This window comes from Brienomyrus brachyistius, chromosome 25 (genome assembly GCF_023856365.1).
Source record: "Brienomyrus brachyistius isolate T26 chromosome 25, BBRACH_0.4, whole genome shotgun sequence".
Classification (NCBI taxonomy): domain Eukaryota; kingdom Metazoa; phylum Chordata; class Actinopteri; order Osteoglossiformes; family Mormyridae; genus Brienomyrus; species Brienomyrus brachyistius.
The window spans coordinates 10,524,634-10,547,036 of NC_064557.1; the positions used below are offsets into that span (position 1 = coordinate 10,524,634).

General features: G+C 42.8%; 1 protein-coding gene across 17 annotated transcripts in view; it reads left to right on the forward strand.

The window, feature by feature from the left end:
- Window positions 1-22,325, forward strand: part of dctn1b (dynactin 1b) — a 71,764-nt gene extending 49,439 nt beyond the window's left edge. For 15 of the 17 annotated variants that reach the window (XM_048995651.1, XM_048995639.1, XM_048995640.1 and 12 more), the window contains 22 exons: window positions 804-1,008; window positions 1,480-1,558; window positions 1,804-1,963; window positions 2,891-2,995; window positions 3,794-3,985; window positions 5,212-5,328; window positions 5,679-5,831; window positions 5,952-6,112; window positions 6,315-6,483; window positions 7,631-7,699; window positions 8,531-8,743; window positions 9,283-9,444; window positions 10,215-10,346; window positions 11,655-11,783; window positions 13,094-13,236; window positions 13,378-13,544; window positions 16,581-16,592; window positions 17,203-17,333; window positions 18,309-18,495; window positions 19,360-19,433; window positions 19,593-19,682; window positions 21,350-22,325. In XM_048995651.1, coding sequence (XP_048851608.1) covers window positions 804-1,008; window positions 1,480-1,558; window positions 1,804-1,963; window positions 2,891-2,995; window positions 3,794-3,985; window positions 5,212-5,328; window positions 5,679-5,831; window positions 5,952-6,112; window positions 6,315-6,483; window positions 7,631-7,699; window positions 8,531-8,743; window positions 9,283-9,444; window positions 10,215-10,346; window positions 11,655-11,783; window positions 13,094-13,236; window positions 13,378-13,544; window positions 16,581-16,592; window positions 17,203-17,333; window positions 18,309-18,495; window positions 19,360-19,433; window positions 19,593-19,682; window positions 21,350-21,487 — 2,988 coding nt within the window. In that variant the 3' untranslated portion in view covers window positions 21,488-22,325. The remainder of the gene's footprint in view (window positions 1-803; window positions 1,009-1,479; window positions 1,559-1,803; window positions 1,964-2,890; window positions 2,996-3,793; window positions 3,986-5,211; window positions 5,329-5,678; window positions 5,832-5,951; window positions 6,113-6,314; window positions 6,484-7,630; window positions 7,700-8,530; window positions 8,744-9,282; window positions 9,445-10,214; window positions 10,347-11,654; window positions 11,784-13,093; window positions 13,237-13,377; window positions 13,545-16,580; window positions 16,593-17,202; window positions 17,334-18,308; window positions 18,496-19,359; window positions 19,434-19,592; window positions 19,683-21,349) is intronic. The other 2 variants (XM_048995642.1, XM_048995654.1) reach the window with 1 other exon arrangement.
- The last annotated feature ends 78 nt before the right edge of the window (window positions 22,326-22,403 follow it).

Consider the following 22,403-nt stretch of genomic DNA (forward strand, 5'->3'; position numbering starts at 1 on the left):
TACTAATAGTTATTTAGCATGTAATAGGTATAACACACCTTGATGTTTTTTGTGTAAAAATATTGCATTTTAATTGTTAATTATGCAAGATAAGTGTTTAGTCTATATCACGACACTCAAAATATTCAACGTGATAACAATATGAATGTTCATAATGACAGTATGATATTTTACGGATATCTCGCCCAGCCCTGCTTCCCAATGAGTCTTGCCTTCTTCGGCTCCTTTGAGAGCCACAGCCAGAAGACATTAGTACAATATGTCCCAAATCAGCAACGCTTATATCCTTCTGATCTGAAAGAGCACCTTCAATATTTTAAGGTCCCTCCGCTTGTCAGGGGGTGCAGCTTCCCTGGAAGAGACTTGATTTTGGCCGCTTGTTCATGGCCATTAGTGAGGATAGAGACTCCCATGCCAGCTTAGATGTCACTTCAACACCATGGACTTCTTCAGTGCTGACAAAACTGCAGTGAACAAACTGGTCTATGCGCGAATCTCTTATCGCTTGTGCACAAGTGCCACAGGCACCTAAATTCCTTCAGCAAGGGCAGACTCTCCCCTTTAACTTAAAAAAGCACACTTTTTGGTAGAGTGTCATTGTTTCGGATTAGGTTGTGATGATTCTCACTGCATACCATGCCTGGCATCAAACATCACACCACATTCACCATCCCTTAGATTACATATCTTACCCCTTCTAATGCTTAACCACACGGTATCTGAACATCGTGAGCGTTTGTACATTACATTTAATGCTGGAGAATATGGTTCCTCGACTGATGCGCTCCCTTCTCCCACTTCAGGAGGCAAAAGAGGCCCTAGAGGCTAAGGACCGCTACATGGAGGAAATGTCCGACACGGCAGATGCTATCGAGATGGCCACGCTGGACAAGGAGATGGCAGAGGAGCGGGCGGAGTCGCTGCAGCAGGAGGTGGACTCCCTGAAGGAGAAGGTGGAGGAGCTCACCATGGACCTTGAAATTCTCAAGCATGAGATAGAGGAGAAAGGTGAGTATGTTTCCCTACCGGCTTCCATCAGCAGGACCCGCTAAATATTGTGCCAAGGTGCAGTTTATCATAACAAATCTCTCAGCGAAGCATTTTAATCAACATACAGAATAAACATTCAAGCCTATTTAATTTATTCTGTCGTGTTGAAGTTTGTCGTCATACTGTAAAGTCTCAGAGACTATAGAGAGACAGCAAGGTTATTGTTAAATGGAATGTCAGCCATTATATCAAGTTCTGTTTTTTCACTTGTCTATTTAGTAATTCAGTGTGGATGATGGACGAATGGATGATTATATAAAGTGATGATGGGTAGTGATCAATGGATAGTGAGTAACCGAGTGATTTGATTGAGTCAGTGATTTGATTGATTGATTGATTGATTGAGCGATTGAGTTTTTCCTCGATTTTGAAAGACGCGATGATGCATATGATAGCTGCGATTCTGATGTAACGCTGTGCGCCCTATAGGCTCTGATGGAGCAGCGTCCAGCTACCACGTGAAGCAGCTGGAGGAGCAGAACAGCAGACTGAAGGAGGCTTTGGTCAGGTGAACAGGCAGCTCTGTGATCTTGGCCTTCTCTTTGCTGCTTCCTGGTCATGTTCATGGGTTCTGATACTAGCAACCTAGTTCATCAAGACTTTCCCTGCCACAGTTATGCCTTCATATGGCTATGAGTTCATTATACCCCCTTGTCTACCTAACTAAAGCACAGACCCTCATGTATGCACCTGTGCAAGGTGTATATACAGAGGAACTGAGTAATCGTAGTGCTGTCATTGGGCCATATATAGGATGCGAGATCTGTCAGCTTCAGAAAAACAGGAGCATGTGAAGCTACAGAAGCAGATGGAGAAGAAAAACTCTGAGCTGGAGACGCTACGGCAGCAGAGAGAGAAGCTGCTAGAGGAGATGAAGCAGGCTGAGAGGACCATTGATGAGCTGAAGGAACAGGTTCGATCCAAGGCTCATGCTGAATAGTCTAGCCTTTATATTTAATGAACAATTGTCTTAAAATTTCTTATAAATATATATTTTGTGTATTCATATAATTTATTAAACACATGCATTTTACTTGGTCCAATACATTTTTTTCAGTCTCTTTTCACACCTTGTTACCCATCCATCTGATATTGAAACATGGGTTATACGATGTTAGTATTCCTGCTGAACTTGGAGTTCATTTTAAATTTGAATGTGAATATGGGGGTAACACAGGACAAAATTATTCATGTATCACGTTCTATACATGGTGGGAATTCAAGGTGCTTTACAGAGAAAAAGAAGAAAAATAGAGGAAAATATTATGTATAATTATGTACATTGCCGTACCTACCACTGAGGACACCAAGATCAAGTCCTCTGTGTTTTTTTCTGCAACTCCATTAACCACAACCCATTACAGGCACACCTAGGAACACTTTGGAATTTTATAAGTCCTGGCTGCAGCTCTGATTGTGTAATATAGAAAAGTTATTAAATATTGTAGAAATATAGCAAAAAGAGTGCAGTGCAGTACCTGAATTGCTCATTTTTTAGGGAGACTGAGCACTGCTGGGGTGAGTAGTAAATGGGGGGTTCACTCCCTGAATGTTACCTTCTTGTGCTCTTGCTACGATTACTCGATGACTTACTGTTGATTGTTTTTGGCGTCCACTACAGTGAAATGTGTACTAAACTGTCAGAAAGAGCAGGAGGAGCCTTTTGACTTTTAGTTGTGAAAACACAACAAAGAATAAATAAATGTCATTAGTAAAAATGCACAAAAAAATTGTGGTACCAGGGATAACGTTCACTTTCTGAGTCAAAGATTTTAAACCGGTCCTTTGAGGGTTTTTTTTACATTCGGTCTTAGCGTTCGTTATGCGGTCACTGGAACAGGTAGACGCCGCCTTGGGGGCAGAGGAGATGGTGGAGACCTTGACAGAGAGGAACTTGGACCTGGAGGAGAAAGTGCGGGAGTTACGGGAGACAGTCACTGACTTGGTGAGTGATTACCCTCCTCCCCTTCATTATTTTGCTCAGAAATTCCATTGCAGAATCTAAGAAATTATAATTGACAGATGGATTGTAACAACACATTGTGTAATAACAACACCTTATGTAATAACTCGACAAAGTGCCAATGAAGATATCCATTTTGGATGTTTATTACATAATACACAGTATTACATTTTTGTCATTAAAAAGTGCAACTCCTGCATTTTATAACCACCACAATATGTAATAATTTATTATAAAATGCAGGGATATTTATTACATATTGCGTTCAAGCTATTACAAAATGTGACTGATTATTACAACATGTGCGTGCAGCTACATAATAAAGTGAAAATTAGTTGCATTTTGTTGAGTAATTATTTATCGCAGTATTCTTACATAATTATTACATATATTGTACATGTGTTGTTACATGGGTGTATTGATGTTGCTGGCAGTAAGTGGCTGGATGATGAATGGATGATAAGTTGCTTTAAATAATTGAGCTTTATATCTGTTTTTGGTTGGATTACAATGCGGCAAAACCTACTAGTGACTGAAAACACACCAATAATTCGAGTTCTTGTTTCAGAATTTCTCCTTCCAGCCCTAAATCCCATCATGAAGGACAGTTCCCGTCTTACACATTTAGCTAGAAATCACACAGCACGTTACCATTAAGTCTGCTAATGGTTGGCACATTTTTTTTCCCGGCCCAGAACTTGGTTCAGTAGTAGCATCTGCTTTTGGGTTAGCCCTGCCCTCGGTGGCTGAGCCGCACCGCCTCTCCTCTCTGTTTTACAGGAGGCCATTAATGAGATGAACGACGAGCTGCAGGAAAACGCTCGGGAGACGGAGCTGGAGCTGCGGGAGCAGCTGGACCTGGGTGTGGCGCAGGTGCGGGAGGCAGAAAAGAGAGTGGAGGCGGCCCAGGAGACCGTTGCTGACTTCCAGCAGACCATACAGAAATACCGGGAGCTAACCGCGCACCTGCAGGTGGGTTCCACATGGGGGCGTCAGAGGGGCATAGCAGATTCAAAGGGCCAGGATTTCATAGGTGTTCCCTGCATTATACCTGCACTGTACAAAATGATTAGGCTGTCAAAGAAAATGTGTAGCACTGTGTATCTGTGTAGCAAGTATATATGTCCTCTTCTTGTTTAGTGACCAAGTTCTGGTCCAATGAACGGGTTACGTTTCCCAAAAGCATAGCTGCTAAAACCATTAGCAACTTATATAGTTGGAACTATGCAACTACACAGTTCTAACTATGTAATTTGCCAACAGAAACTTTTAGGAAACCCCAGGTCAGTAAGCGGAATGGTTACTTAGTGAAAATCAGGGTATAGGTGTGACCGCAACTGTGCTCTGGGGTGTGAAGACCACTGTCTGGTATAGATAAAGTTCTCGTACAGTTATGCCAGTGCCACTCTCACTCTGGTGTGCATTTTTTTTTGGGGCTGCAAAATTTGGTTGTAAAAGCGTGCATTGTTTGTAAATGATGTTTTTTTTATTGCACTCATATTTGCAAATTATTGCTAACTGAGGTGGTGGCTAAATGGGTAAAGGGTGTATTACGGCACAATGTAATATTAGAATATATGCAAATTAAGAGTAAAACGAACAACAATTTATTCTGTTCAGAGATGAGTTGCTGATACCGTGTCGTACGCCGTGCCCCCCCCCCCCCCCCCCCCCCCGGGGGCACCCCAGCAATTCCATGAATCCGTTACATTTCACCACCAGCTAAATTCATTAGTTAATTTCCTTAGTTAAATAACTTGAGATATTGATTACCCAAAGGTGGAGCGTTAGTTGCCGAGTCTACAAATACGTGGCTGCATGGATGGTCGTTGCAAATTCTGGGGTGATTGTAGGAGAGGGTTAGAAAGCTGACGCACCGTGACAGACATAATATACTTTTACACCAAACATGAAGATACAGATAAAATACCTAAAAGATATTTTATATGAAACCTATTTATAGCATTTCAAATGAATTTAGTTTGTATATTAGACATGCTTCGAGATCAATGTTACAGCCATTTGAAGTAATTTACCAATTGGCTGTGTTCTTATGTTAATGCCTGTTTTGTTCTGGAGGTGCACTGAAGTAGCTGAGTAGGTTATGAACAGATCTTCTTGTCGGTCCAGCAAAAAGCTGCACGATGACTCATTTCGTCTAATTCTCCTCCCCCTCCTTTTCTCCTGCACTTCTGCAGGAGGTAAACAGGGAGCTGATGAATCAGCAGGAGGCCTCAGTGGAGCAGCAGCAGCAGCCGCCCGTTGAGATGTTTGATTTCAAGATCAAGTTCGCAGAAACCAAGGCCTATGCAAAGGTGAATCTGTCCCCCCCCCCCCCCCCATAAATGTGGCCAGTACTGACAGGAACTCAAGATCATGTTCTTTGTATAGGAACACAGTCTACAGTCGATATCAGTCACACTCAAACTTTTTACGCCTCATAAATATCTTTTCGCCCACCACAATTATGACCAATGTCATGAAACAAGATACTTCCACGTACCACTAGAGGGAGCTTGCATATCAACAGTGAAACACATAGAACCACTGGTCTATATCTCAGGAATGCTGGGTATTTATGAATCTCTGGTCCTGCAGTTTATATTAGATGCCAATAAGTATCTGATTAGCTGCCTCTGTGTTTGCGTCACCCCGGTCATGGTAGGCTATCGAAATGGAGCTTAGGAAGATGGAGGTGATCCAAGCCAGCAGACAGGTGTCCCTGCTCACCTCCTTCATGCCAGATTCCTTCCTGCGGCATGGCGGAGACCACGACTGCATCCTCGTCCTGCTGCTCATCCCGCGGCTCATCTGCAAGGTGAGGCGTCGGTGTCGGACCGAAGACGGGGCGCCGCGGCGGTTTGGTCACTTCGTAGCCGCCGTATGCCGTTGCCCAGTTCCCAGAGTGGCAGCTTTGCGTGCCTGTATGTCTGCGCAGGCGGAGCTGATCAGCAAGCAGGCGCAGGAGAAGTTTAACCTGAACGAGAACTGCGTGGCTCGCACTGGGATGCGTGGCGCAGTGGGGGAGCAGCTGAGCTTCGCCGCCGGCCTGGTCTACTCTCTCAGCCTTCTGCAGGCCACCTTGCATAAATACGAGCAGTACGTCCTTCCGGTCTCCTGTGCAGCCTGTCGACATGCGGGCCTGGAATTTTGTACACGATACCTCTAACGTCCCGACCCTGTGGGTGTTTTCGCCCTCGGCTTCTCCATTTCCCGTTACAATCGCAAAATCCGATGCTGCCCAGCCACGCTGCACCAAGGCGTGAGTCTGAAGGTGTGTGTTGGCGTGTGCTTGTCTCAGAGCTCTGAACCAGTGCAGCGTGGAGGTGTATAAGAAGGTGGGCACGCTTTACCCGGAGATGAGTGTTCATGAGCGCAGCCTGGATTTTCTCATCGACCTGCTGCACAAAGACCAGCTGGACGAGACAGTGAATGTGGAACCTCTGACCAAGGCCATCAAGTACTACCAGGTACGGAATGAATCTCGAGGAATGATGCTGCATTGTCATGAACCTACACGTGAAGTGGCTTGAGAAATCAAGCTTCATGGCACTTGCTTGGGGAATCATGCAGTAGGAGAATCACGCAGTAGGAGAATCACGCAGTAGGAGAATCATGCAGTAGGAGAATCATGCAGTAGGAGAATCATGCAGTAGGAGAATACAGTGGAAACTCGGTTCTCAAACTTAATCTGTTCCAGGAGGCTGTCCGAGAACTGATTTGGTCGAAAACTGAATCAGTTTTTTCCATGAGAAATAATATAAATTGGATTGATCCATTCCAGACCCCCAGATGACTGCCTGTATAAACTTGTATAAATACTTTCATAATGCTAAACCACAAATAACAACTTTAAAACCGCAAAGACATGAAATAAATGAGAAAATATTTTGCCTTTCCAAACTCTGTAGCGAGATAAGACATGCGAGCACCTCTGTCATACTTTGCAGTTATTTCCTTTTAAGGTCTATCATGATTCGTTTTGGTTTCCTGTAATCACTAACCTTCTTAGGACCTGCAGTGACTTGCGTAAGAACATTTAAAACAAGAGCAACAAAAGCACGAGAATATTCACAGCACAAGAGGTTACTGCTAGAATCCGGATAATCAGAATGTGACCCAATGAAATTTATTGATGTCACCAGATAATCCCACAAACCTAGACTGCCGAAGAATAATTTCTCTTCCCCATGACTGCCTCTGGTAACCTGAGTATTGACTCAAAACACATTCAGTTATTTAACCAGATTAACAAGAAAAAATGTTTTACCATACAGAGAACATTCAGATGCATAAACATATATAAATATAGCTGTTTTCTGTAGCCTTTCATATATATAAGTCATTTTAACGGTCCATTTTAGAAATTAGGATCTGTAACAGATCCATACTTTTATCACTTCCATTCTCATTCTTGTTCATCAAGAAAAAATTGTTCATCAAGGAAAAAATACAATGTAGTCCAACCCGCCATAGGTGGAGTGTGAGTTGTATGAAGTTACACAGTGGTCTGGGGCGATGCAGACTGCAGTTTGTGGCGAAAGAGCTCATTCAGGTTCTTTCTGTATTCATTATGAGTTTGCTTACCATCTGTCTGGCTCTTGTCTCGCTCTGCAGCACCTGTACAGCATCCATCTGGCAGAGCAGGCAGAGGACTGCACCGTGCAGCTGGCCGACCACATCCGGGTAGCGACCACTGCCGCCTTTGCGCTTACCTGCTGTCATTACATCTCAGGCCACACTGTGTCGCTGTTTCGTTCACCTCTTTCACAGTCAAGACGCTGCAGTTTGTACATACCCAGCAGAGGTATGTATGAGATTTCAGGTGCAGAGAGTACAAATCCAGAGCAAGGTTTTGTTTCAACCAATCAGTTGAATATAAAGAGTCACAGTCAGTGAATACTGAACTGATTGGTTGAAACTAAATTTTGGTCTGGGTTTGTACTCTCTACACCTGATATCTCCACCTCTGACGCCCAACTAACAATTTTTACTTCAAGGAATGTTTACCAAACGTTAAGGTATGGAAACATTCTAGATGTTCGCGGAACGTTGTCCTATTCCTACAAGTACTACTACAGCTAAGAATAATAACATATCAGCAGAATAAAAGACATGGTAGGGCAGCAGGTAACACTGCAGTTTTACACTTCTGAGCTCAAGGATTCAAGGCTGGACGGTATATTTGTGATATACTGTACACTTACAGAACTTTTATAAAATAAAAGTTTATCATCAAACAATATTCTTCAACATTATGTTAAAATGATGTTCAGGTAATAATGTTACCATGTTAACGTTGACAAAGCCTTTGTTACAATGTAAAATGTGGAAATAACGTTCCATTAATGTTACAATAAGAACACTCTCTGTCAGCTTTGAAAAGGCGTTTAAATAATGTCAGCTAAAGGTATGGGTCAGTGTTTAGCTGGCTGTGTACATTTTGATACATATGTGGATTTTTTCAAGTTCCATGGGTATCAGCGCAGCGTTTATGGGTCTCGCTTGTTTGGGCAGTTTACCCAGAGTGCCTTGGACTGCATGGCTGTGGAGGTGGGCCGTCTGCGTGCTTACCTACAGCCTGGCCAGGATGGCACCGACCTGGCCGTCCTGCTCAAGGACCTGGAAACCTCGTGTAGCGACATTCGCCAGTTCTGCAAGAAGATCCGTCGCAGGATGCCTGGCACCGATGCCCCGGGCATCCCAGCAGCCCTTGCTTTTGGCCAGCAGGTGGGTCCAGGTCACTAGAGATTTATAAAAAGGGGACCTAAGCCTTTGCTAGGGCATCTGATTTTAATAAAAAGGAATGAGAGCACAGTATGTAAACTAATTAGTGTACTAACTGCACCCACAAAGAATGACGAAATAATTCAGATAAAGCTGTCCTGTGCTGGGGTGTCTGCTCTGTGTTACCTATGACTCCATGTGAATATCCCTGGTATTTCTCTCAGGTTATATAACTTATGCTACACCATACAGACCTGTCTTGAGAGCTACGCTCTCTGGAGGCATTTGCGAAGTGAATTATCGGTGATTTGTTTGTAGTTAATTTCATCCACCTTTTATCACATTTTATTAGCAAAAGATAACGGGTATAACTGGGTAATGGGCATTCGGACATGCAGGGAAGCCATTGATCCTATATAGCAGTATTTCCCAATCCGGTCCTCAGGGACCCACAGACTTTTGCCGTCTCCCAGCTCCCAGTATCAGAGTTGAATGTGTACTGGGGTGGAGACCAGTGCTCACACGCCGCCGCCTTATTCCAGGTGTCAGACACACTGATGGACTGCCGCAAGCAACTGACCTGGGTGGTGGCCGTGCTGCAGGAGGTGGCAGCAGCTGGAGCCCAGATGGTGGCCGCGCTCAGCGAGCAGGAGGGCCTGTCAGCCCTTAAGCTGGAGGACGTGGCCTTCAAGGCGGCCGAGCAGGTGCTTCACCGTGTGTGTATCTCGCAGCCAGGAACCAATCAGACCAACACTCAGGGCTTCCTGTAGGTGGACCTCCGTCTGGCACATATTCAGCTGCTCCAGAGCAGAATTCAGAAGGTCCATCAGAGTTCTGAAATACATCTCCCTCCAAGCAGTTGAAAGAGAAAATAAAAATCCCAACCAAGATTTTCTTTCAATCGACCAATTGAGTATAAAGAGTCACAGTCACAGAGGACTCAACTGGTTGGTTGAAAGAAAACCTTGGTCTGGATTTTTATTTTCTTGACCTGACTTGAGCCACTTCTGGTTCACATCAGACAGAGGTTTATCTAAATATGGAATGCACTGCGGGGCGGCATGGTGGTGCAATGGTTAGCACTGTTGCCTCACACCTCTGGGACCCAGGTTCAAGTCTCCGCCTGGGTCAGATGTGTGTGGAGTTTGCATGTTCTCCCCATGTCGTCGTGGGGTTTCCTCCGGGTACTCCAGTTTCCCCCCACATTCCAAAAACATGCTAAGGCTGATTGGACTAAATTGCCCGTAGGTGTGCGTTTGAGAGTGAATGGTGTGTGAGTGTGCCCTGCGATGGGCTGGCCCCCCATCCTGGGTTGTTCCCTGCCTCGTGCCCATTGCTTCCGGGACCCAGTAGGATAAGCGGTTTGGAAAATGGATGGACGGATGGAATGCACTGGTTCATCTCTGGTAATGGTGAGGTAGGAACTGGGCACCATTTTGCTCAGAGCCCAGACCTCTGCCTCTTCTTTTGCCAGGTATATGGGTCCCAGGGCATCAGTCCCTATGAGTGTCTACGCCAATCTTACAGTGTTGTCATCGCCACCATGAACAAGATGGCCACTGCCATGCAGGAGGGCGAATATGACTCTGAGAAGCCTCATAGCCAGGTGAGGAGGATGGGAGGGGGATGGTACAGGCTACCGATCGCACTGGGTACAAGATTCATGTATCTAAACTTAGGTTTAGGTTCAGTGTAAGCAAACTTCTTTAGAAACACAAAGTGCTCACTGAAATTCTTGGGTCACTTGCTTAATTCTATGAAAATGTAGCAAATTTATTGGTTTCATAACCAAAGTCCATTGACTGTCCATTGTTTTCACTGGCTCATTCAGTTCTGTTATTGCCAGTTTATTGCTAATTTATTAATTGCAATTGTGGCCATTGGATCTCAAAGCGATACTAAACACAAATATTTTGTGTTATAGCAGATGTGTTTCTAATTAAAAATCACCCAATCAAACTGCTTGTCGATGAACTTTTTAACTCAAAATAGCTGTTAGACGTATAATTTTTGGTTTTAACTTAGTACTACTTGAAATGAATGTTTTCCTTAAACCTACTGGACGTTTATAATATGATGTATATTTTTTATAAATGAATAAAGTAATGATTGTTCCTATGAAACCTTTATTTGCAATATTTGTTCTGAATTCAACAAGTGTCCCAAGAATTTCTGTGAGAACTGTAGATACAGAATTTTTACACATTCCTGTCAGTAATATTAATGTGCATGCATGTGTTTTGGTGTTCAAGAAGATGTCAAATTACTGGTTCATGTCCGTGCTTTAGTTTATTGCCACATAAACCTAGCATAATGAGATTCTTGGTCTAATGCCTACTCTGGGCTGTCAGTTAATGATTCAGGGCTCTTAAGTGTCACACATTGACCATGACACACATCATCCAGTTCCCACGCTCACACGCCGCACCTTGAGTTTCCACGGTGAGAAGTAACCAGGGATACCCCCCCCAAAGTTTCCCGTTATATAGAATTAATGGACGAGGTGCAGGCATGCGGTGCAGAGTTTTCCCACCGAGTTTATAGCTGTCCCGAGTTGTACAGAGTCAACAGCCACCTACTACCCAATCAGAAAATAGCTTTTCTTGTTTCTGGGTAAATTACAAGATAAGTTAGATGTGATCTTGCTACTGTCATGTTATTACATGGATGCGCCCCCACACATGGTGGGAGTGGAAGAGCAAGGTCCTATGAATGTGGTAGGCAGGGCTCTCGAGTCTCATGCACTGACCGTGAGACACATGCTGGGCCCCTAACAGATTTAATCTCACTCCAGATTTTTGATGATACTTGAGAGCCCTGATGAGACATTTGCAAAGAATAACAGAAAGTAGCAGCATAGCTTTCCATACATACATGGAAGTGCTGCTCTTGACCCCCCACATATCCTCCACAGACACCCCCACCGGTGGATATGCGGGCTGCTGCACTGCGGGCTGAGATCATGGACGCAGAGGGTCTGGGCCTCAAGCTGGAGGACAGGGAGACGGTCATCAAAGAACTCAAGAAGTCTTTGAAAATTAAGGTCTATATTTCAAAGACTGCACACAGTCATTTGATTCCTGTATCCAATTATGATGCAAGATCTGTACAGCTATGCCTCACGGAATTGTATATCTGTCTTTGACAGATTCCAAGTATTTCTTACTGCTGTTTCCCTATCAATAACACTTTTAGTCATTTGTTTTTTGCTACAAATGTCTGAAAGTTTTGGGTTATATGTAAGAAACATCTGATTACTGTAAAAGTGTAAATACTCTGTTCCCTCTCTGGTGTGTTTCCATACTCTGTGTGGTGTTCCCTCTCTTGTGTGTTTCCATACTCTGTGTGGTGTTCCCTCTCTTGTGTGTTTCCATACTCTGTGTGGCGTTTCCTCTCTGGTGTGTTTCCATACTCTGTGTGGCGTTTCCTCTCTGGTGTGTTTCCATACTCTGTGTGGTGTTCCCTCTCTTGTGTGTTTCCATACTCTGTGTGGCGTTTCCTCTCTGGTGTGTTTCCATACCCTGTGTGGTGTTCCCTCTCTTGTGTGTTTCCATACTCTGTGTGGTGTTCCCTCTCTGGTGTGTTTCCATACTCTGTGTGGCGTTTCCTCTCTGGTGTGTTTCCATACTCTGTGTGGTGTTTCCTCTCTGGTGTGTTTCCATACTCTGTGTGGTGTTTCCTCTCTGATGTGTTTCCATACTCTGTGTGGCGTTTCCTCTCTGGTGTGTTTCCATACTCTGTGTGGTGTTTCCTCTCTGGTGTGTTTCCATACTCTGTTGTGTGGAGTTTCCTCTCTGGTGTGTTTCCATACTCTGTGTGGTGTTTCCTCTCTGATGTGTTTCCATACTCTGTGTGGTGTTTCCTCTCTGATGTGTTTCCATACTCTGTTGTGTGGAGTTTCCTCTCTGGTGTGTTTCCATACTCTGTGTGGAGTTTCCTCTCTGGTGTGTTTCCATACTCTGTTGTGTGGAGTTTCCTCTCTGGTGTGTTTCCATACTCTGTTGTGTGGAGTTTCCTCCCTGATGTGTTTCCATACTCTGTGTGGTGTTTCCTCTCTGATGTGTTTCCATACTCTGTGTGGTGTTTCCTCTCTTGTGTGTTTCCATACTCTGTTGTGTGGAGTTTCCTCTCTGATGTGTTTCCATACTCTGTGTGGTGTTTCCTCTCTGGTGTGTTTCCATACTCTGTTGTGTGGAGTTTCCTCCCTGATGTGTTTCCATACTCTGTGTGGTGTTTCCTCTCTTGTGTGTTTCCATACTCTGTTGTGTGGAGTTTCCTCTCTGATGTGTTTCCATACTCTGTTGTGTGGAGTTTCCTCCCTGATGTGTTTCCATACTCTGTGTGGTGTTGTAGGGAGAGGAGCTGAGTGAGGCTAATGTGCGCCTGAGCCTGCTGGAGAAGAAGCTGGACAGCTCTTCGAAAGACGCGGATGAGCGTGTGGAGAAGATCCAGACCAAGCTGGATGAGACGCAGACCCTCCTCAAGAAGAAAGAGAAGTATGACTTAAACAAGTTCTTAAAGAACACACCATGCTCACTCGGCAGAAAGTTTGGCACTTTCCGTAAACAACACAATGCTTTGTCTCCTCATATGCTTAGAGATTTATGCTCGTCGTATTTAACGATCGCATCACACAGGGAATTTGAGGAGACCATGGACGCGCTGCAGGCTGACATCGACCAGCTGGAGTCCGAGAAGGCCGAACTGAAGCAGCGACTCAACAGCCAGTCCAAGATGAGCACGGAGGGCCTGCGGGCTGCTCCAGCGTCTGGGATCGCCTCCATCGTCACCGGCATGACGGGAGGTGAGTGCCCTGTGCCATTTGCTATTTTCTGTTGTTTAAATACTGTTTCCATTCTGAATCAGAAGACACACCGAAGTAGCCAAAACAAATTCCCACAAATTATAGAGAAAACAGGCTTCAAAACAAGTTATTAAGGAGTAGTGTGAATTATTACATATTATACTACGGGACCGTTGAATGCTTGAATCTGATTGGCTGACGAACGTTCTGAGGTGTGCAATTATTTTCAGATAACCGCACGGCGAACGTAGTTCCAGGCAGCTCTCTTGACCGCATTACAGTTCCATATCACTTCGCATAGTTAACTGTAATAACGGAAATTAGCATACAGTACCTATACAGCACGCAGTACTAACAAAAACAACAACATGACATACGATTTTCCGAAAGTAAATTTTAATATTTACGGTGAATATGAAACTTTCAACAACTGGGCTGCAGCAGTATTAGTTAGCCTAGTGTACCAACTTAAAGGCTACACATGACATTTCTCGCTAGCGAGGTAATAACAGCGCTGCATCTTAAAGCAGACTTACAGTTTAGAGACGGTGCTTCAGAACACTGTTGAGGGACACACAGAGGTAGCCTAATTCATACAAGCTCTCTCTCTCTCTCTGTTTCTCTTTCTCTGTCTCTCTCGCTCTCTTTCTAATAACTTCATTATTAACTGCATTAGTCTGCTATCAACGGCTCAAGCCTCCATTGCCATCTTTAAAATGACGTTTTGGAACTAGCAAAAGAGTCGTTGGATGAGATGCGGAAGAAATAATCCTACTCACAATAGCGATTTAAGTAGAAAAACCGGACGAATCCCTTGAAATATATCATCTGATCGATGTCTTGCGGTGTGGCAACCGTAGTATAAGCGGAATAATTGACTCCGGACCGTTGAATTATTAGAAAATAATGCACACCCGAGGTGTAACGGCCACTCCGCTTCGCGTCGTGGCCGCATTACCACCTCGGGTGTGCATTATTTTCTAATAATTCAACGGCCCGTCGTCAATTATTCCTTACTTTTTAATATTAACTGCAACTACTATCAAAAAATATGCTTTGAAATTATTTAGCATAAAATATCATAATTCAGAAATCTTTAGAATTTTGTGTGGAAAAGTTCCCTAAATTCTGTTATTATGTTATGAGAAATAAATTCAATTTAAATTTGAATTAAACTACAGTTAATATTAGAGTTAAAGTCTCTCACACTGATTCAGGGAACTTTTGGTTCACATTTCTCCCTGACCTCTGTTATGTGGGGGAGCCCTTCTTGTTTTTAAAGATTTTTTTTGCATAGGTTCTGTCATAGCACGGATTTTATATTTTTTTGCATTTTTGTACTATTCACAAACATTTGATTGTTCGTTCCAAATCATCACCCGGTTCAACTGGATATCCAATAGATATTTCCTGCTTTGGACTTGTAATTGTAAATTGGCTTCTCAGTTAGATAAACGGAAAGATTAGTTTTTCTCAGATTATATGTTTGTTTAGGTCTGGCCACGATGTGTTACTAAACTCTTAAGGCCACATTTGTGGTGTTAAATGTACTGGCAGATATGTCTCCATCAATTGATTTGCACTTTGTCATAAATCTGATTTTAGTTACTTGTTTAACTGAGATGATAAAATGATAAATACAGTACATGCACTTGCTTTGTGTCAAAGGAGAACTGAATTAATTGTGATAAGAGTCTTAATGTTTTTTCTGTGATCTGAAAAAGGTCACCATTATGTACTGTTTGGGATAAGACTTCATTGAATAGGTTTACCTTTGTCAAGCTCCTCCTTTCACAGCATGCAACATATGCTTCATGTCCATGGTAGCACTGGGTCCAGTTATATGACCTTTATACTATACCACAGCTTTAGTAAATGCTTATTTCTCATTGGTCCAGAGACATCATGTGGGTGTTGATTATTTTCTTGTAACCGCACAGGTTGTTCCGGCAGCCTAATAACAGTGCTATATTAATGCTTTTTAAATGTTTTACTAAACATGTTAATACAAAATCCTGTGTGACATTTAACACATAAATAAGTAGCCATTCTTAGCATAATTTTCCTTGGTTTCTATGGTAACTTAATGGACTCGCCGCTTACAGTGAGCAGTCTGACCAAACGTTCTGTCCTTACACGGACTGTATTATTAAGAGCACATCGGAACATTATGAGATGCCCATTGAAATAATTTACTTCTGAAATATTAACCATGACTAGTTTATGTTATTTGTATATACTTTTTTTGCTCGATATCAGTGGTACAAGTTGGATAAACTACTTTGAGGTTTCAGGTTATACGAAAATAATCAAGGACAACTTGGTACAGTCGAACCTCGTTACTACGTACCCCGGATACAACGTTTTCACCTTTTCAACGTACAGGTTTCTAATTCCCATTTTTAGCCTATGTATTATTCCAATAGCAGCTATTGTTTACAGCGTACACCCTTACAGCGTAAACTTCGATACAACATCCAAATTTCTAGAGAAAATACGAAAACTAACCACCGTTACAACGTACAGCGCTCTCCCCGCCCACCACAACTTGTGACGCTACATCTACCTGTATCTACCTGATCTTCGCCCGACAATGCACATTTGTCTATTGCGTTGCTTGGCTATTGTGTTGATTTAATTTGACCAATATTTCATTCATATTTTCAAAATTCAAATTTCAAGGATCCAAATGAGCTTTGTTGAATTATTTAACAAGTAATAATGTGTTCGTTTGTTTTGTAGTCAATTTAAGGGTCTGTTCTATTAAGGTTTTTTTCATTTACATGGATATTTTGTGAGTTCTTTCATCCATCTTGCACTGTGTGGTTACAACGTTCTATGCTTATAAAGTACATGTTTTTGATATCCCGTCTTCTACGTAGTAACGAGGTTCGACTGTATAATGCAGTTTATCCTTTACTTAGCTAAGGCAGGTTGTAAGGATCCCAGACAGAAACTGGTTACGAGACGCTAATTTCTGATCCTAATTGTTTTTCTGTATCCTTCTCTTTTCAATGCTACGATTGTAATCTGCAGACGAGCAGAAAGGTACTGTCTGCTGTCTTAATCTCTAACCTGCTTGCTTTGGCCATGCATGTCAACAATGAGACCAGCAGAGAAAACTGTAGTACAATGAAATGGATCTTTTATATCGGAACTTCTTTATGGCTTAACGTGCATTTTATTTCTTGCCAATTTTGATAAAGATTCAAAGTAACAGAACTTTTGAAAACGGCTAATTTGCCATGTTCGTATTTTGGAATTTGAAGACCTAGGCAGTATATACTATTAAAATTACTAAAACGCAGTGTAGGTTCAGTATAACGTGGAAACCCAGTGCCAATGCGGATAGGAAGATTCATGTAATAATAACACACTCTTTGTTTCCAGTTCAGTTATGGTAAGATGCACAGATTTTTCCATAAACGGTGTTAAAATGCAAGGGAGACGGGCATGGGTGCCATTTGCTTTCCCTGTATTTCCAGTGTATGACATTTTCTGATGCGTATGTATCTGAAACAATGACCTTATTTCATTGAACTCCTATGTACTGAAAAACTTTAAGTTTTGAATAATGCAATAGCATGGAAGAATTTAAAAATGCTGCTGCTGGAGTTTGACAGGCCACTTCTCTGCTTCCTTCCTGGCCCCCGCATAGGTGTTGCTGTGCCCAGCCTGATCGGTGGCACGGGGTCCCTGCAGGTCGTAGACTCTCCCCTCCTGCTGCAGCAGATCGAAGCGCAGCGCCTCAGCATCAAGCACCTGAAGAATGAGAACAACCGTCTGAAGGTGAGCCGTAGCCCAGCCCCACTGTCTCTACTAGCCAGCGGAGCTTCGACTGTTCGTAGATACCGAGAGGTTGTTTGGAAGCACAGCTTTCTTTGATGACCTCTGTGACAGCCTGCAAAAGGAATGAAGCTCTTGGCCGTGTGTCAGAATTATACAGTCCATAGAATTATTTGGAAATGTACACAACGGAGATGAAATGGTTACCGGTTTCATGGTAAACCACGGTAAAATTGCCCATGGTTAGTATTACTACAGTGGATATAAAAGGTGTGCAAGCCCCTGTTGAAATGTCAGGTTTTTATGCTGTAAAAAGTGAGACCTTGATAACCTCAGAACTTGAGACTGTGATCGTTTCACAACTTTTCCCAACCTTTATTTTGTCCTTTAACTTGTACAATTCAATTGAAAAACAAATCTTTTAGGGGGGAAATATGAAAAATAAGCATACAGTAATTTGGCTGCATAGGTGTGCACACCCTTAAACTAATGCTGCGTTCAATTTGAAGTCGTAACTCTGAAATTCCCGAGGAAACCTCAGATAATTAGCAAACAGACACGCATTCCACAGGCGCAGCAAACGTGGGTTTGTTTTGTGTCGGTGTAAACTTGGTGTAAGGCAGTGACAGCACTCTGGAGATTTTTAATGTTAATGCACATTTGATTTGGTTTTCTTATGTTTACATAAACATATTGGCTATGTTATTATTTTAACGTTTATACAAGCACCTTTTTAAACAAATAATGTTGCTAGTTTTATTACTGGTTTCCAGTATAGAACTTGGTGAAATGATTTGGGTTTGTGTACCAGTAGCTTTTGAACATTGTCGGCACATTTTGACAATACCGTGATGAATTTTCATACCGTTTCTCCTCCAGCACTGAGTACACGCTCACTTGCTTGAGCATGGTAGGGTAACAGCACTATCCCCAATGCGAATGTTATCTGTCTCTGTGCTGTGCCCCTGCTCCTCTCAGGCAGAGAAGATGAGTGCTCAGCTTGCTTCCCTGCCCCCACTGCGTGTGTCGAAGTTGCCCAGCAAGGACGGCTCCCGGCCCGAGGTGCTCTCCAGCGCCCTCTATCGTAAAACAGACCAGCTGCTGGAGACCCTGCTGCAGATGAGCGCCAACATGAAGGTGGTGGACGTCACTGGCAAATCACCAGGTCGGTGCTGCCGTCGCCCTGACCTGCTCTCTGCCTTCTCTGTGTTTCTTTACTTCATGGCTCACTCACAGCCTTGCCTTCATAATTCTATACTGTCACTATATGGCCAAACGTGTCTGGATATCCCTTCTAATTAGCTAATTAAGCCACACCCATTGTAGATACAGTTTTTTAACTAGGCACAGAGCTATGAAAACCCCAACAGCTAACATGGACAGTAGGACAGTAGAATCAGTCGTATGGAAGAGCTCAGTGACATCAAGTCAATTTGTCAAATTTCTAGTCTGTTACACCTTCCCCAGTATTTTGCAAGTTTAGTGATTTGAAGGGTAAATATATGGGGATCACAAGACTCCCACTACCCAAAGTGGTAGGCGACACGAGCCCACAGAAATGGACTGCTAACTGCTGTAGTATGCAGTACATACAGTAAATACTTTATCTGAAACACTCAAACTTCCAAACTGTGTCTGGAAGCAACACCAGCACAGAAATCAGCCAAGAAAAAGAGGACAGAAATAATTTGTTGAGAAAGGAGGGGGTGACCTTGGCTGACCTGCATGAAGCCCCTCATCCTGACACCTGTGGGATGCAGTAAAATGCTTACTGTAAGCCAGGCCTGATCACATGACTTCTTTTCTGAAGCTCATTTTCTCATTGGGCCTGAATGAGGGTAAATTCTATGAATTCCCAGAAGAGTCAATGCTTTTACAGCAGCGAAGGGAGAAGCAGGTTCATTTTAATACCTTTGTTTTTGGAATGGTCTGCTTACTTCTGGCCATATCGTGTATTTGTATGTTGTTCAAGGCTGTGAAAACCTGATGATGTTACACTTAGCTGATGTTGGTCTCCTCTTCCTGACAGTGACCCCGAGTGCTCAGCTCCTGGAGCAAACCGCTCGTCTCCAGTCCCTCAGCGAGACCCTCGACAGGCTTAAGGTAACTGATGTGAGGCTTAAATCCTGGTGCCAGGTCCATATAAAATGCCTCGACTGTCATGTTCCCTTGCTCCCTCTCTCCTGATGTGGTGCCTTTTGGCGGTTGGGATAGGGCTGGGCGTGTGGGTCTCATCTCTCACTTCCTCGATCCCGTTCTCAGGATGAAGTCGCTGAGCATGTGGTGGTGCAGAGGCCAGGTGCTAGAGTGCCCTCTGACTTTGCCACGTTCCCATCCACTTCTTTTGTTAAGGTAAGACAAAGGGCAGGTATGACACTGAAACACAAAGGCACGGACTGAACATGGGGAAGTTTCCTGGTGGGCCGGTCTTATAAGGGCTGGTGTACCCTGGTGTACCCTGCTATACCCAGCGCCGCCCCTCCCTACACGCAGAACATGCGCTGTGCATAGGGCCCCGTGGGGGGGCCCATTTTCCGCAAGGGGACGCATTCTCTGCAAATGCGCAAACGACGTGCATCGTTGCCGTGAGGCGTGTGTAGAGCACCAAGTCAGCCCAAGGCAGGAGAGAAAGAAAGAGACGATTAATCTGACACCGCACGCGTTGCTGTGATGATTGACAGCAGGCAGCATCCGACCAATCAGCGGTCAAATGCGCCGGCAGGCAGTTGGATCCATGCAGGTGGAGAGATGGCCTCCAAACGGCGTTATGAACCGGGACCAAGCAAAAGAAAGAAAAAGTCAAAACAAACGGAGGCTGTTCATTTGATTTGTTCCTAATAATAAAGGTTGTAAACCTAAATGGCATTTTGGTTTACAGCCTTTATTAGTAGTGGCCCCAATTTGGCCAGGGGCAGCCTTGGCTAACCCTAACCCCAAGGGTATTCAGAACCAAGGCTTAGTTGTTCAGAAGTAATCTGATTGGATTTCATGTTTGGGATTGGATGAAATCTTAAAAATTGGTTGTTCAAAACGTTTTAGCGGGATTGGGATACCTTTTAGGATAAATTTAGGATTACCCTGATCCCAGCGGAAGGGTGGATTTCAAGAGCAAAATGTAATAAAACTTTAAAATTAGTCAAATAACATTTGTATCAAATAAGAAATTTGACAAATTGGCTTGATGGAAAGGAAGCACATATCACTTGTTTATATTTTGCTCTTGGTTTGTTCAACAGTTATGTTGATGAAGTAGATAAAGTAGATGTTAAGGTACACATTAGTTAACCCTTTCAGTACAGTAAATGGGCGAAAGGATCTTGTCCTCATAAAATAATTCATCCATCACTGTATATTAATTACAATGACACAATTACCAGCAATGAACCAGTTAAAAGCAGTTTCTAACATTTACATCCCTTATTGTTTACTATTGGGCATTTAGCATTTTTATGATTTAAAACGTGATCCATCCACAATGGAAAATATCCACAATGTAATTGTGAATAACACGTTGGCCAATTTGCTTGTTTTTATTTATTTGTTTTGGGTCATATGAGGGGTCTGTTTAAAAGATATAGAAAATAGAAGGGGATGTTTGTATTGTTTTATTGTGCTGTTTTCCAACCTCAAATAAAAGCACTTAAAGTGACCCCACGCTGCTATTCAAATGCTGTTTTCTTTACACAGTTAGTAGTCTACATTTAGAATACTAGTCATTTCGATTTGGAAGTCTTGAAAACTGTGTATCTGGGTCAGGGTAATCCAGTCCAGCATTGTTTTGAAAAACCAGCACAAATGTAAAATGGATCACTTGATCCTGGACAGCAAGACATTTCTAAATCAGGATCATTCTGTTCCACATAATTTTCTTTTAAGTTTGAATTGGGCCCCAGTGCATGATGTTTTGCTTTGATTGAGAATTATTTAAGTATGACTTCCTAGGGCCCTTAGTAAGAACATATTGTGGCAAATTAGTGCAAACTTCACTCCCTTACCATTACCATTCCCTGTTCCCTCAGGCTAAAGAAGAAAAAAAAGATGACACGATATTGGTGGGGAAGGTGATGGTGCCTTGCTCTCGCGGCCAGGAGCAGGTGCATCGCCTCGTCCTATCACAGCCGCAGCTCCACAGAGTGCACCGCCTCCTCCTTGCTTAGGCTCCACCCCTACTCACACCTCTGGTGTGTTAGTCTGCACGAATGACACCTCGCCGTACACCGATCTCCACATTAGTTTCACAACATTCATCTCAGCTGCCATTTTTGCCACTGACCTACAAAAATGCCAATGCTATGTTTAAGAAGGATATTACAGGCTTGAGAATATCCGATGCCCATTTCAGTTACTATGTTTAAGATGTCCTTGGATTGTTAGGGAATAGTTAAATACAACGTTTAGATTTCAGTTTTGTTTATGCCATTCGATGTGGATAAAATTACACACATGCTTATAAATTTCACCATATGAAGGCAGACTGTCATGTGGATCGTTTTGTAACTTGAGTATTTCTGTCAGACATATTACTTCTGGCCAGGAGGGTAATTTTATCACTAAGATCTTGCGTAAGGTTAATTTGTTGCGTAAGGTTAAACTGAGAACAATTATTGTTTTTCATTTTAATTTAAAATATTTATCAAATGTAGTGTTATTTAATGTTTTTATAAATTAACTAATATTTCATCTAGTTTAGCTAAAGCATACTAATTTTTATCTTAATTTGGTAAGCCATCAATTTACCATAGCAGTATCTTCAATTGTAGTGCTGTTAAAAAGTTTGTGAAATATCAACTGGATGCATAACATTTTTTATTATTATGAAGAAGATTCAACACTTCATTTATATGAGATGAAACTAAGGTATATGAAGATACATATTTTGTTATTTGGGGGATGGTCCTTTACATTTTGTTCCACCATTGAAAAGCTAATAAGTATCATAATGATTATTTATTTAACATGCCTGCTTATGACGACCGTTCTCAGACTGTTCCCAGTGTGACGAGCAGCTTCAGTCTTATCACAAATACAGGTACTTGTAAGGATGTCATGCCAAACACGAACTGAAACTCATTG